The sequence below is a fragment of the Cervus canadensis genome, chromosome 15, assembly GCF_019320065.1.
Source record: "Cervus canadensis isolate Bull #8, Minnesota chromosome 15, ASM1932006v1, whole genome shotgun sequence".
NCBI lineage: Eukaryota > Metazoa > Chordata > Mammalia > Artiodactyla > Cervidae > Cervus > Cervus canadensis.
In genome coordinates, this window is record NC_057400.1 from 50,791,153 (window position 1) to 50,807,475 (window position 16,323).

At 39.9% G+C, this 16,323-nt stretch overlaps 1 protein-coding gene across 1 annotated transcript in view; it reads right to left on the reverse strand.

Moving 5' to 3' along the window:
- Positions 1-15,453, reverse strand: part of TLK1 (tousled like kinase 1) — a 163,261-nt gene extending 147,808 nt beyond the window's left edge. The window contains exon 1 of the mRNA XM_043487915.1: positions 14,959-15,453. Within this exon, the coding sequence (XP_043343850.1) occupies positions 14,959-15,097 (139 nt within the window). The 5' untranslated portion in view covers positions 15,098-15,453. The remainder of the gene's footprint in view (positions 1-14,958) is intronic.
- Positions 15,454-16,323: the final 870 nt, after the last annotated feature.

Below are 16,323 nucleotides of genomic sequence, written 5' to 3' on the forward strand. Positions count from 1 at the left end.
AAGAAAACAGTAATGCAGGTAGAGAAGGACAGAGACAGAGAGAAAACAAAATGCAAAATGGCAGACATAAATCCAAACATACCCAAAAAACATTACTGTGAATGCATTAAAAAATACAATCAAGAGGCAGGGATGGCAGGAATCAATAAAAAAAAAAAACAAAAAAACAAGATCAAATTAAATGCTATCTACAGAAGACACACTTTAGATCCAAAGACACAAATAGGATAAAAATAAGTGGATGGAAAAAGACACCATGCAAAAAACCACCACAGGAAAACTGAAGCAGATACACTAATATCAGACAGCTTCTAAAATGGTTTTAGAAATGAAGAGGGATGTCTAATAACAATAAAAGGGTCAATTCATCAGTAAGATAAAAAAATTATAAACACAGGGGTTTCCCTGGTGGCTCACTGGTTAAGAATCCACCTTGCAATGCAGGGGATGATCCCGCAAGCCACGGGCAGCTAAGACAGCCCACGTACCACGGTTGCTGGGCCTGTGCTCTGGAGCCCAAGAGCCACAATTACTGAGGCTGATAAGCCATGACTGCTGAGGTCCACACATCTGGAGCCTGTGCTCTGCAACAAAGGAGGCCACTGCAGAGGAAGCTCGTGCACTGCAACTAGAGAGTGGGCCCAGCTCTCTGCAGCTGGAGAGCCCATGCACAGCAGTGAAGACCCAGTGCAACCAAAAACAAATAAATAGACTTAAAAAATCAAATAAATTAAAAAATGGCTTGTCCACAGACATTTTAAAACAATTATAAACATATATATGTACCTTATAACAGGGCTTCAAAATACATGAAACAAAACTGACAGAAACAGAGGGAGAAAAACACTATTCAACACTAGTTGGAATATTTCAACACTCTTTAGTAACAAACAGAACTAAGCAGAAGAATCACAAAGAAACATAAAACAAACACAATATACCAACTAGACCTAACAAACATCTAGAGAATACTCCATTCAACAACAGAATACATGTTCTTCTAAAGTACACATGAAACACTCTCTAAGACAGGCCATAAAACAAGCATCAACAAATTTAAAACGACTGCAAGCACACAACTTATGTTCTCTGACCAAAATGAAACTAAATTAGTAATCAATTACAGAAGGAAATTTAGGAAATTCACAAATATAGGAAATTAACACACTCCTAAATCAATAATAGAGCAAAAGAACAAATCAAAAGGAAAATTAGAAAACACTTGAGTAAAATAAAAAACACAACATATCAAAACTTACAGGATCAATCAACTGCGTGCTTGCAGGGAAATTTACACTTGTAAATGTCCATATTAAGATAAGAAAGGGAAAACATTTTATATGAATTTGAGATACTTATTAAACACTATAAAGGGGGGCAGGAGGCCACAGAAACCTCTGGGGGAGGTAATAAAAAAAAGAGTACTTATCCAAAATACAAAAAGGATTCCTTCAATTAATTTTAGTTTTTGTGAAGAGAACACAAAGGAAAACTGATCAAAAGATCTGAGTAAGCACTTCACAAGAGATATCCAAAAGTCAATAAACTTATGAAAAAACGGTAAACCTTCTAACTCACCAGGAAAATGAAAATGAAAACCAAAAATACCACCTCACATCAGAACACCAAAAATAAAAAACAATCCAATTTTCAGTGAGGATACAGAGCAATGGGAACTCTCATACACTGTTCATGGGAATGAGAACTGTTACAACTACTTTGGGAAACTGGCAGTATCTATTAATACTATATGGGGCCTACAATCCAGCAAATTTGCTATTAGGTCTAAACTCAATAGAAATTAATAGTATATGAACAGACAGGTACAAATATGTTCACACAGCATTATTAGTAATAATCAAGAAGTAGAAACAATCGACATCTATCAACAGATTATATAAATAAACTATGGTAAATGAATACAAAGTAATATTATAGAGCAATGAAAGTGAACTACAGTTAAGGAATTAACATGGGTGAAACTCAAAAACATGTGAAGCAAAAGCAGCTACAAACAAAATACATACTGTGTGAGTCCATTTACATTAAGTTCAGAAACAAGCATAATTAAGTCAGAATAGTGACTGGCGGGCTACAGTCCATGGGGTCGCAGAGAGTCAGACACGACCAAGTGACTATGCACAGCACAGCACAGTGATAGCTCTGGAGGGAAGGGAGAAGGTAGTAAATGACTGATGAGAGCAGCAAGAGAGCTCTAAAATACTGCCAGTGTTCTTTTTCTTGACTGAGTGGTAGTTACACACATCATGGTTTATAGTAGCTCACTGAGCATCAATTTGTCTGTGTGTGTTTTCTGTATTAATATTATGCTTCAATAATGAAAACTAAAGCACCACATAACATTAAAAAATAAAATCAATTGAATCATAGTAAAATTAGAGTGTTTGAACCTTAGACAGTAATAATTTTTTAAACACTGAGCTTTTGATATAAATATTAAGTTCAATCTCACAAGCAATCAAGACCTATCAACTGAAACAAGATGATACGGTTTGAAAATAGTTAAAGTGGAGGAAACCTAGCTAATTTCCTTCTCTAGGGAATACTCTGTTCACACCTCATGACAGAAATACAATTACCTTCCTTCTCACTTTTCGTTTTTAAGAAATCTTCCTTCACATAGGAAGGGTTGCTCTGTGATCCACAGGAGAACAGTGCGACCATGGTTCCTGAATTTCCAGTTCAGTCCCCTGAAGTCTAACTAGGTTCTAAGAGATATTCAGCCCTATATCCTTCTAATAATAAATTTGTGTTGCTAAAGTTTGTTTCTAGGAGTCAAATGACCAACAGAGATATAACACCGTAATATAGGATATGTTACAACCATGTTATTTTATAATAGTTCTGTTTATATAAGAAGTTGAAAATTGGCAACTCAAAGACTGTTTTATCTGATCCACAAAGTGTTAGGGTTTTTTTTAAAGTATAAATTACATGTTATGAATTGTAGTCTTCCTCACTAGACTTTGGCCAAACTCCTAGGAGGCAAGTACTGGGTTGCCATTCCCTTCTCCAGGGGATCTTCCTGATGCAGGGATCGAACCTGGGTCTCCCACATTGCAGGCAGATTCTTAACCATCTGAGCTACCAGGGAAGCCCCATCATACAAGAGTTCTGTTTATATCAGAAGTTGAAAATTGGCAACTCATGAACTGTTTCATCTGACCCACAACGTGGTTTTTATTTTTTTTAAGTATAAATTACATGTTATAAATTACAGTCTTCCTCACTAGACTTTGGCCACACTCCTAGGAGGCAAGGGCTATTATCTTACACATCTTTGTTTTTCCCAGTGCTAGGCTCTAGGTCCAAAAATACACGCAGAATGATTAACAAACTATAAAATTTTATAGAATTTTCTATAAAATTCTAGAGCTCTGACAACTGATTAATTTCTGAGAAACTAAATAAAAGACTAAAATCCTAGTTACCCAATAGGGAAATAATCATGACAATACATGTTAAACGATATTTCAAAAAATCATGCGTTTTTGTCCAGTAAAACAAATCTTTAAAATGTAAAATAAAGAAATCAAAGGAAGAAAAATTTTATGTAAAATAAGTGCCACAATATTATATAGTGAAAAGAAATGAGATTAACAATTATAATTATGACTTAAAATCTGCCTCCATCATACACAACCCTGCCAGAATTCTTCAACAAGTCATGGAGACAATCGATGTCAAGTGTGCTCTGACCAAAAAATCCTAATGCAGATAGTTCCTGTTCCCTATTCTTGACATTTTAAAAAAGGAGAAAAATTTTTAATTCTAAAGTATCCTTGTATCTAAATGTAATAGTAATAGTTAACATATACTGACTGCTTAACATGCCACAAATTTCACATTTAATTCTCACAACCTTATGAAACAGTTACTATTTCTTATTCCATCCTACAATCAAGAAAATCTAGGAATTCCCCGGCAGCCAGTGTTTAGGACTCACTTCCACTGCACAGGGCATGGAGTCGATCCTGGCTGGAGGAACCAGGATCCTGAAAGTCTCGGCCACCTCATGGACTGCAGCATGCCAGGCTTTCCTGTCCTTCACTATCTCCTGGACCTTGTTCAAATTCATGTCCATTGAGTCAGTGATGCTATTTTACCATCTCATCCTCTGCCACCTCGTTCTCCTTTTGCCTTCAATCTTTCCAGGCATCAGGGTCTTTTCCAATGAAACAGCTCTTCATATCAGGTGGCCAAAGTAGTGGAGATTCACCATCAGTCCTTCCAATGAATATTCAGGGTTGATTTCCATTAGGATTGACTGGTTTGATCTCCTTGCAGTCCAAGGGACTCTCAAAGAGTTTTCTCCAACACCACAAATCTAAAGCATCAGTTCTTCAGTGCTCAGCCTTCTTTATGGTCCAATTCTCACATCTGGACATGATTACTGGAAAAATCATAGCTTTGACTATATGGACCTTTACTGGCAAAGTGATGTCTCTGCTCTTTAATATGCTGTCTAGGTTGGTCACAGCTTTCCTTTCAAGGAGCAACCGTCTTTCAATTTTAAAGATTTTTAAATAGTGAGAATGAAAAAATACAATAAAGCATTTGATAAATTGGAATAGACATATGTTCAGTGTGAGGATCTCAATCCTTTTGTTAACTAAAAAGTGTGTGTTAGTCAGTCGCTCAGTCGTGTCTGACTCTTGGTGACCCCATGGACTGTGGCTCACCAGGCTCCTCTGTCCATGGGATTCTCCAGGCAAGAATACTGGAGTGGGTTGCCATTTCCTTTTCCAGGGGATCTTCCTGACCCAGTGATCAAATCTGGGTCTCCTGCATTGGAGGCAGACTCTGTACTCTCTGAGCCATCAGGGAAATTTTTGTTAACTGAAAGGCATTGTGTTAACAATATTTAAGCCTAGCAATCCCCAGGATGAGCTGAACCTTCCCTGGTTCAAAAAGACATGCCTAACTCATACATCACTGCTATACAAGCTAAATACAATTCTTTAAATAATAATTTGGTAATAATTACCAAAAGCCCTTAACTGTTTTACAATTTTTGCCCTGATACTCCATGACTGAGAATCATCTTAAGGGTTGGGGGAAACTTACTCAGAGATATTCACTATATTAGTATCTATTATAGCCAAAAAGAAAAGTTAAAGAAAAAGAAAAGATATAATCTAAATAACTAAATACGGTAGTTAAGATGTTTTCATTCACCATGATCCACTGCTCAGGAAAACTATCACTCACCTAATCTGTGATCTTCAGGGATCTGTTAATCATGGCTTTCTATGGATTCCCCAACTCATCCTATCTACAGGCATAGTGGCCACTTTGCTGTATACTTCATCTCCCAGCTACCAATGACTGGTTAAGGAATTGACAATCATAATACATCGGCATCAACCCAGAACTTGCATGTGGACATCAGGAAAAAGTTTGTCTTTCAAATGTAGTTGCTAAGCCAAAAGGTATGTGACTGAGGCTCCAGGAGCAAGAGGCTAGAAAAACTCAGATATGCAGTCAGAGAGGCTCAGTGACATCATTTGAGACTTTGGATCTAAGCTGCTTCCAAAGCTATTCCACCCTTCTCCACATTTACAATTCTCAATTATGTGAACCAGTAAATTCTAACACACTACCAAAAGAAGAATGGTTAAATAAAATACACTGAGTACATCTATTCGGTATCTTTTTGGATAAAATTCAATGGAATAATGCTGACAGAACAGCATAAACTGTTAAGAGATGCACTCAGGAGCCTAGTCTGAATCTTGACTCTACTACATATTCTCATGTGTCCCTGGTTAAGTTAGCTAACCTCTCTGTGCTTCCATTTCCTCATCTGTAAAACAGGGACTCAATAATACTTACTGCATGATAGTTCGAAGTAATGAGTTACAATTTACAAAGTTCCTAAAACAAGTCCTTCCATTAAGTATATGTATCTTTTAAATAAATGAGTTTATACACATACATACACATATATGGGCTTCCTTGATGGCTCAGATGGTAAAGAATCTGTATGCAATGCAGGAGACCTGGGTTCGGTCCCCGGATTGGGAAGATCCCATGGAGAAGGGAATGGCTACCCACTCCAGTATTCTTGCCTGGAGAATTCCATGGACAAAGGAGCCTGTACAGTCCATGTGATCACAAAGAGTCAGACACGACTGAGTGACTAGCACTTTCACTTTCATATATATATATAAAAGATATAAAATATATATTATATATACAAAATAATTTCACTGATTTTTTTAAATCTGTGCACAGAAAAAGGAAAAACTTTTTTTTTAAAAAAAGCAAAAATACCCTATTTGTCAAAAAAGAAGGAAAAAAAGAAAAGAAACATGCCTCAGGTCTTAGGAAAGACAGGATGACTCTGCTTGGCTTCATACAATTCCCCTGACATTCTCCAGAGGCACCATAGCTGTATTTACCATCAGACAGGAAGCACATACATAGTGTCAAGGGCAGAGTTAACGCAATCACAATGTATGCCATTTAACAATAACACCTGGCTTAGAGGGTAAAGCATCCACCTGCAATTCGGGAGACCAGGGTTCAATCCCTGAGATGGGAAGATCCCCTGGAGAAGGAAATGGCAACCCACTCCAGTACTCTTGCCTGGAAAATCCCATGGATGGAGGAGCCCATGGGGTCACAAAGAGTCAGACATGACTGAGCGACTTCACTTCACTTCACCAGGTTAAAGTTTAATTTAAACCTAGAAGAATGTCATTTCTCCAACTAAACTAGTTTCCAAGGAAAGATACAAACTTATGAGCACAACCAACTCTTAATGTGTGTGTACGTGCTCAACTGTGTCCAATTCTTTGGGACCCAGTGGACTGTCGCCCACTGGGCTCCTGTCCATGGGATTCTCCAGGCAAGAATACTGAAGTGAGTTGCTGTGCCCTCCTCGAGGGGATCTTCCCAACCCAGGGATCGAACCCAAATCTCCTGCACTGCAGGCAGATTCTTTACTGACTGAGCCATCTGGGAAGCCCCATGTCATCCCCTAAAACTGCTCATATTTGGCTTTATACTGCATCTTGTAGAATACAAGCATTTTAACTTAAATAGAGGTATATAAACTGTCGTCTTGAAATTCACAAATTTCAAACCTAATAATGAAGCCACATTGAGAAGATTTGTTTCACAACCTACAACCTGTTTCAGCTCTGCCTCTTTCTACATCATGCTTTGAATTCCTATCAAACCATTCAAATTCTGTCGCTCGTTAGATATACTAAGTAATATATGTTATCAAGATATCTGTTTTGTATGCAATAAAGTAATTGAAGCTGTAAGTGTTTAAAAAAAAATACTTCTTGTAAGATGAAACAGGTTGAGTCAAGCCTCCTTTCCCTTGCATAATGAACACTAAATCATCTGCTACTAAAGCGTCTCAATTTTGTTGAGGGCCTCATGCACCAGGTTAAAATCCTTCACAATAAGCGGACTTCGAAAATTCTCCATTCAAATTCTAATGTCTATTTGTTACAACTGTGGTGAGCTTATGAGGACAAAATATTGAGATAAATGGCATTCCAATTTAATTATTAAACATGAAAATAAGATTTTTCATTAGTATACTTCTAACATTTTTCCTAAAATTTAAGATTTGCACAAACTGATTTTGAATTTTTCATTTTTTAATCCTATCTCCATACACATACAAAATTCATGCAAAAAAAAACACAAAGTTTATCAGTAAACTGAATGAGCCAAAATGACTGATTAGTAAATTAAAATTTGTTAAGGAAAAACTAAGAAATTACCCAAAATGAAATTTCTTTATCTTGGGCAATATATCCCAGTGGTTAAAATCTCAGCAGATGATTAAAATCTCAGCTCTAACATTTACTACTGTGTGTCATACTGGGCAAATTTCTTTACTTCTCTGGGCTTTGATTCCTCATAGGCAAAATGACAGTAACTGCAAATACCTCAGAGTTAATGAGAATTAAAAGAATTAACATGTACAAACAATAAACTTTAGCTATTACTGTTACCATTATCACTCTCGAAAACATAACTTGCCTATAAATTACTAAAATGAGTGTCCTCCTGGGTCTGAAATATGTATATATTAAGTATAAAATCATTCAGTTTAAAAAAAAAAAAAAACTTTTAACAGTCCTTCGACAAAACTGTTAGATGCCAACTCTATGGAGGACATCCTACTATGCAGTGAGAACATGGAAATGAACAAAACAGTCTCTGAATTCAAGACCTTTCTGTAGAGTAGGCAAAAAAAAAAGTCTATAATAAAAGGTACAGTGGCAGAGGTGCTATGAAATAGACAGGAATTGTCTGTAGGACACCATAGAACACTGTGGCTTCCCAGGTGGCGCTAGTTGTAAAGAACCCGCATGCCAACACAGGAGACATAAGAGACGCAGGTTTGATCCCTAGGTGGGCAAGATCCCTTGGAGGGAATGGTAACCCACTCCAATATTCCTGCCTGGAGAATCCCATGGACAGAGAAGCCTTGTTGGCTAGGGTCCACAGGCTTGCAAACAGTCATACAGGACTGAAGCGACTTAGCACACATGCACAAATAGGACACCAAGAAACAGAGACATCTAACTAGGGGGAGCAGGGGAAACACCCTAGAATTTCTGAGCAACAATCACCTAGTTCCTTCACTTCAGGACACCACATTGCTATTTACATAATTTACACAGCTTTTAACATATTCATAATAGTGTTTTAGAATGCAGATCAATAAAAAGACAAGATCACTTAGCACACTACTACTTAACTATGATCATAAATAAACTTAAAAATCTTTTGGTAATAATGAAGATGACTATCTTCTCTTAACAAATTAAAACATAACCTTGAAAAAGTCACACTGCTTCCTCAAAAAAACATTTATTTTACCAATAAGTAAAAGCTACAAACTTTCCTCCACTAAATTATAATTAAACTGATGTCAAACAATATTATTCCTGTTAAAGACCTCTGAAGGATTTGAATTCAACCCCCTCATTTTACAGATTTAGAAGAGCCACAAAGTATAATGGGAAAGCAGTAAGCTGAAAATCAGAAAACCGCATCTTGGTCCCAACTCTCCTAGAGTTAAAGTCTAGGCAAAGTCTCCTCGTCGGTAAAATGAGAAACTTGAATTCAATTGCTTCCAGGGTCCTTTTCAGCTCTATAATTCTCATGTTATGAAACTGAAGCAGATAAGCAACTTGCCCAAACATCACCCAGCTAGTTAAGGGCAAAGTAGGGATACGTGTTTTCCAATTATCAATGCACTTTCTCTCTTGCAGCATACTGCTTCTCCTACTTTATAATACCGTTCCTCTAAATTATTCTAAGATATGTGGAAATTATTAAAGAGAATGAAGGAGTTTACAAAACTAAATGACTTATTCCTATAGTTCTTCTATAGAAAATGAGCTTTAAATCTAAATGAAACAAATACATGAAGTCTCAAGCTGTGTGTCACTTACTTCACTGAAGCTGACCTCAGGAAAGTTAAAGGAGTTTATCCTTAAACTTCCGAGTACCTAAAATCTAACCTTTCAATACATTTCACAGAAGAGACTATGTTCCATACTAAATTAAAATATGAATTGTTATAGATAATAACTATTACATGCATACTTCTCTGAATAAGATGAGAATTTAAATTCTTCTATGTTCTGGTTATGCACTTTTTTATTCAAGACAGATCAATTTAAACACTTACTTTTCCTTTATGTATCCTTTTTTCAGACTCTCTAGCTTTTAAACCATTAGATTAAGCACATTACTTCTGAAATCACATAAACAATTAAAAATAAAAGACTATACAGAATGCTGATAGTTTCTCTTATAAAACTGAAAATCAGCCCCCAGTAGTACAACTCTACTAAACCAAATCATAAGCAGCATCTGATTCCCTAAAATGTCTTCAAAGCTTATTATATTTTGCAGGGAATTTATCAAGATTTCAGGAAGACTGACAGTGTTGATTCCAGAAAATACAGGAAAATCTGCAGAAGAAAAGCACAATAAAAATGCAAAACAGCAATAAAGTCAACAGTAGTTTCATACTACTGAAATTTGAGGATTTTCAAAAACATTCATGGATATATAAGTAGTTTAACTACATTTACAAATTTTCAAAGAATCACAGAATGTTTGCATTTTTTAATTGGATGGGACCTTAAGTCACTTAATCCAATAGCACACAAAATAAGAATCTATTGGATTTATCTCCACCCCACCCCAAAAGTCCATGTACATGCACGTGCTCAGTCATGCCCAGCTCTTTGTAATCCTATACACTGTAGCCCACCAGGATCCTCTGTCCATGGGATTCTCCAGGCAAGATTACTGGAGTAGGTTGCCATTTCCTTCTCCAGGGGATCTTCAGGGATCGAACCCACATCTCTTATGCCTTCCGCACCAGCAGTGTAGTTTGCTTTAAATTCTCATAGTTAAATATTTCAAGAGACAGGTCTTTCCATTGCTAGTCAAATCTAGTTGTTACACAGTTCTTACATTCTTGTCAAAAAAATATACAATTCATTCTATGCCTTCGCAACTTTCACCTGCTAGTTTATCTTCTATAACAGCATAATAAATACATTCTCTTCTATTTGTTTTTTAAATACCTGAAAACAGCTATACTCTTCCCCACCCTTCAACTAGTCTCTTGCTGAGTCTAAATGTATGGTCCACAGATTTCTTGTGTGTCCTGAGGACACTTCTGGGATAAAATGTACTTCCACATTGCAAGTAACCTTTAAAAACAACAGCCAACTGTTGAATTTTGGTGTAATATCAAAGAATAACTTTCCAAAAGGCTAGTAAACTAGTTCTTATCTAACTACATATCTATGTGAAATTGGGTTCTCAACACATGCCTCAATCAAAATATATCTCAACAGACAGAAAGAAGAAAATCCAGCTACCTTCTAGTATGCCAGAAATTAAAATGGTTTGTAAAAATATAAAACAATTCCACTAGCCTCACTAAAGTTTGTTTTAAAATATTTATTCATCATTTTAAAATTCATTAACATGTAATCAAATTGTTATTTTTAGATAAATAAATGTTTCTGAAGATACTTCATTACAAATATAGTAAATACCAAGACATAACTCACATAAACAAAATCTCTTTGGAGACCTGAATAATTTTTAAGGGAGTAAAGGGGGTCCTGAGACCAAAAAGGTTAAAACATAACCTATTTCTCAGCAGATTCCTAGACTTCTATCTTGAATTTCCCTTTCTCCTCTAATATATAAAAATGCCTCTGTAAGAAAGGTGCCTACCACATATCTATGCATTCATGAGCTACAATCCTTAAACATACAACTCAGTCTTGCTGCAGCAGGTGACTTCAAAAAATTAAAGCATCATCTGATAAATAACTTTTAACATCTTCCTACAGGTATTACGCAATCATCTGGAATCAAATACTTTTAACTCTTCTGTCTAAAGATGCAGTCTGTAAATACAGAAACAGACAGCAAGTTTATGACTATGATATAATCTTTCCGATCAAACTACTTTTGCTATTTATATAGAAGTAAAAAGCAAATTATTTATATCTGGAAAAATGGAATAAAAAAGACAAGTCTTTTGTATAACTATTTATTTGACTCACAGCAGTAACCCATTCAAAAGTACTTATGTACTTATATGAAAAAAAAAAATCTATTCATCTAGCCAACACATACCTAGGCCTCAGCAAACAAAACTGACCTTATTTGAAAATTTCTTAACTTCTCACATCCTTATTCATAGAATTATTAACAGATAAAGTGGGATAGAGAATTTAGCCACAGGTTTAAAAGATCCACTGTGAAACCTAGAGCTACACTGCTGAGCACCTCTCAGAGAATTTTAAGACCGATAAAGGAAAAGCTTTGGAACTTCAAGGAAAGAAATTACTAATAGTCTGTGTGTGTTAGTCACTCAGTCGTGTCTGACTCTTCGTGACCCCATGGACTGTAGCCCACCAGGTCTTTGGTCCATAGAATTCTCTAGGCAAGAATACTGGAGTGGGTTGCCATTTCCTTCTCCGATTAATACTCTACAACTCTACCATACAAATTCCTGAATTCCAATAAATTCCTAAATCTTATGATTTAGGCTTTTGGATAAGATACTTGTGGTGTATCTTTAAAAATAGCCCATTTTCAAAATTAAGTATGCTTAAAAGGAGTTCATCACATATATAACTTTATATATATATGTACATATACATGTGTATCTCTTTTAAGTTTAAAATTTTCTATTCTATATTACATTAAATTGGCTCAATTTTTCAAGAAACAAAGTTTGTTCTCTCCTTGATACATACAGTCAAGTTCCATTAATAGTAATGCTTTTTACTAGCTATCAGTCACCAGCAATCAAAGCTATCAAATTTGGATTTCCCTGGTGGCTCAGTGGTAAGGAATCCTCCTGCCAATGCAGGGGACATGGGTTCAATCCCTGGTCCAGGAAGATCCCACATCCTGCGGAGCAGCTAAACCCAAGCACCAGGACTACTGACCCCATGCTCTGTAACAAGAGAAGCCACATTAATGAGAAGCCTGTGGACCCCAACCAAGAGTAGCACCAGCTCACTGAAACCAGAAAAAAGCCCACACAGCAACAAAGACCCCACATAGCCAAAAATAATTAAAAAAAAAAAAAGCTCTCAATTTACATCAATTTACACAACATACTAATATGCTACCTGGAAAAGATGCCAAGTACTTGTTAAACTAAAAACTGGGATCCCACTCAATAGACAATAGTAACACCTTGATTCCTAGGGCTTCATGTATGCAATTACTGTTCACATTAGTGAAATCTGAAACAATAGCTTCAATGTGAATACATAACCCTACAGAACATTAAAAGTTTTAACTTATTTCTTGGTTGGTCAAAAAAAAGCAATATACCACTGTCACCATACAGGTACTTGGGTGTGAAGTATAACTTACACAACAGCAAGTCTTGTTATTTCATAAATTGAGACTCACTATTTAGGTTACATAAAAATCCAAACTGCTGGGAAAAATTCGCCTTATTTGGAAGTTCAAGCTAAATTATTTCAATCTTTCAAAATTTTAAAACATCAGGAAAAGTGCAGAATAGCATAAAGGTTTCTTAATGAGTTGAAGTAACCTCTGAAGTTCACAATCTAGATTCTACAGATCCAAAATTACTAACACTGATTACAGATGTTAACAGATGAACAATTCAACACTACTTCCTCAGTAACAAATACAGTGCTTGGTTCACAAAACATGTCTCAATAAATATTTAACAAATGCATAAAAAAAAAAAAAGGTATAGCCTTAAAAAAGTCTTTCCCAAGACATCATTTACTATCACTCATTATACTATCATTCCTAACACTACCATTTAGCATCTTAATGAAAGTACAGACAAAAGTAAAAGCATGCTAAAAGCACCAACTGCTGTTCACAAAATAGATTTTAAGACATTCATTTACAAATTTTCAAGTGCAGAAAGAAAAATCACCAGGTGTACTAAATTTGAGTTACTCAATAAATAAACTTTTATCCTCTAATAATCAGAACTCAGGGTTGGGGGTGAGATGGAAAGAGGAAATGTCTGTCAATGTATTCACAACGCTTAATGGATGCCATAAATCAAATCTTCCCATGAATTTTCCAGAGCAAATTCATGCCAATCTTTGAGCCTATTGTCACTTTCACACATGCTCACAGGAACAAAATGACAAAGAACGCTATGCCTGAACCACTGGATTCAGGGCACAAACCACTTGACTAACAAATGTCAAGGCTCTGAGTCGTAAATACTGATAGATATTTTCAAAATAAATTAATCCCACCGACTCCTACATAAATCAAAGCTCTTGGTATCTTTAAAGGATTCACTAGACTACTGGACTTCCCGACGTTTTTTCGAAAATGTGGCTACAATCTTCCCGTGTGACACAACTGGCCGTGAACAACCCATTTACCAATTGCTCGTGAATACCGCTAAACGTTTTCCAGACAAAAGAACGTTAAACGCGATTCTACACACATTTATTCTTCCCCCATAAATATGTGTTCTCCTAAATTTAATTTTACGTCGTATACTTAAAGTTAAATACACCAAGTTAAAATGTTAGTCAAACGCACTCCGGTGTCTTACTAGCTGTGTAACTGCTACATCTGGCGGCAGCACACTTGCATGCAGGAAGCCAGAAAACTTAGAAAACAATTGTAACCGATCTGGTGAGTGTTTGCAGTAACCTTTACACAGCGATTTCCCACAAAACCCACGACCCTGTCGGAGAAGAATAGTAGCCTACTTGCAACAGAGAGGTAACACACAAATATGCAGGAGGTGATGGCGAAGGAAAGTTGCAACCATCTGGGTGGTTTTAAAAGCCTGCCCACGAATCGGTCCCTCGTTTAAACTGCTTGGGGGGGGGGGGGCAGGCCCGGGATCAAAGTCGCCTTTGATAATTTCAGCGGCCCTCCCCAAAAGGTAGAAAGATCTTGCCAGTGAGGGGCATCCTCCAGGTCCCGGGCAGCAAAGCTCGCAGAGCGGGGACCGCCTCTAGGGGAGGAGTGCGCGAGGGAAGGGGAGGGGGCTCGAGGATGAATGCTTCACGGAGAGGGAAAGCCCACCAGAGACCGGAGGCCGGGAGGTTAAGAGTACTGAGTGTACTAGCAAATGGAGCAGAAAGGGGCTCGCGTCCGGGGTCAGGCTTCCCACCCTAGCAGGACTGAATCTTAGGAACCCCAAGCGAGTCTGTGCGCCGCGCCGCGCCCCGTCCTCTCAGCGCGCACCCCTTCGTCCGTCTTCTCCGCCACCCGCGAACCACCACCCACAGCTGGAGCACTACCTCCCCGGGGCCGGGCGGCCCCGCGTCCACCTCGTCCCCCTCCCCCACCCCGGGGTCGGGGGAAGGAGACCCGGGAACGCGCGGGCCGCGGCGCGGGGAAAGGAGGCCCGCGAGCGGGCGCGGGCGCGACGGCACTTACCTTCCCTGGGCCTCCCGGATGGCGGCGTGTGATTCAGCAGGGACCTGGCCGCCGCCGCCGAGCCCGGGGTTGGAGACGTGGAGAGCTGGGACCAAGATGGCGGCCCCTCCAAACTTCCACTGCTACTTTGGACACTCATCAAGCTACTTTCTGGGAATCCGACTCCCCCCCTGCGACGGCAGCGGCGGCAACGGCACCGGCACCCGCCTCCGTCATGGCGGGGGCCGCGCTGAGGGCGAGCAGGAGAGCGAGGGCAGGGAGGGGAGAGTCAAGGGGATGGGGGAGGAAACCAAGAAGGGGGGAGGTGGGGAGGGTAGAGGTGAGGGGAGGAGAAGGGACGGGGAGGAGGAAAAGCGGGAGAAGTGAGGGAGCCGGCGGGCGCGCCGGGGAAGAGGCGGAGGGAAGGAGCGCCGCGGCGGAGGCGTCGAGGGGGCGCCCGCTGGGGTCGGGGTCGGAGCGCGGGCGGAGCGCGGGCTGCGCCAGCCGAGAAGACTTCCGCGGGCGGAACCTGCCGGCACCTCTGCAGTGCGTCGGCCCCCGGCGTCGCCCGGGTGGCGGTGGCGGCGGCGGCGGCGGCGGGCGGTGGGTGGCGGCTGAGGCGGCGGGGTAACCTCTGCATCAGTTACGGGCGGCGGCGGCGTCACGCGCCGCCTGTGCAAACACTATCGCGAGGCTCCTGCGCCTCCGGTAGCGGCGGCGGCGGCGGCGGCGGCCGCGGGACCAGGCTTGGGGGAGGGACCTGCCAGGGGTTGGGGGCGGGGGGGACTGGGGAGGGAACGAGCGCGCGAGGGAGGAGACGCGGGCGCCGGGCGCTCCTGGCGCACCCGCGGATCGCTGCGCGGCGCGGGAGCCTGGGGCAGGCGGACTGGCGTGCGCCGGGGGCGGCCTCCCGGAGCCGGCCGGAGGGAGGCGCGCCCCGCACGCGCCCCCGCCGCGCTGCACCGGCTCCCGCGCCCGCTCCGCTGCCACCTGACACCCCCTCTCTCCCGCGGAAGCGCGCCTGCCTTCCGACCCACACCCAGCCTGGGGAGAAATGCTTCTGCTCTCTCTGGGTTGTCGTTTCTCAGGAGTTCGATATGATCATTTCTCAAAATGGAACTGCGAAGTTGAGAGGTATTTTTTTTTCCCCCTCTGTACTGTGTAAAAAAAAAAAAAAAACAAAAAACAAAACCGGTGTGCGCCTCCCCGTCTACAGAACGGGAGTGGTTATCGAATAAAAGAGCTAACAAAATAAGTTGGGGGGTGGAAATAAAACTTCACAAATGTTTTCCAACAAGAAAGACAGTCTTTATTGGTGTGTGCACTGTATGTGTGGTCTAGCAGTCCTTTGTTTTAAAACAGTAGGTGGAAAGTCTGAATAGAAAA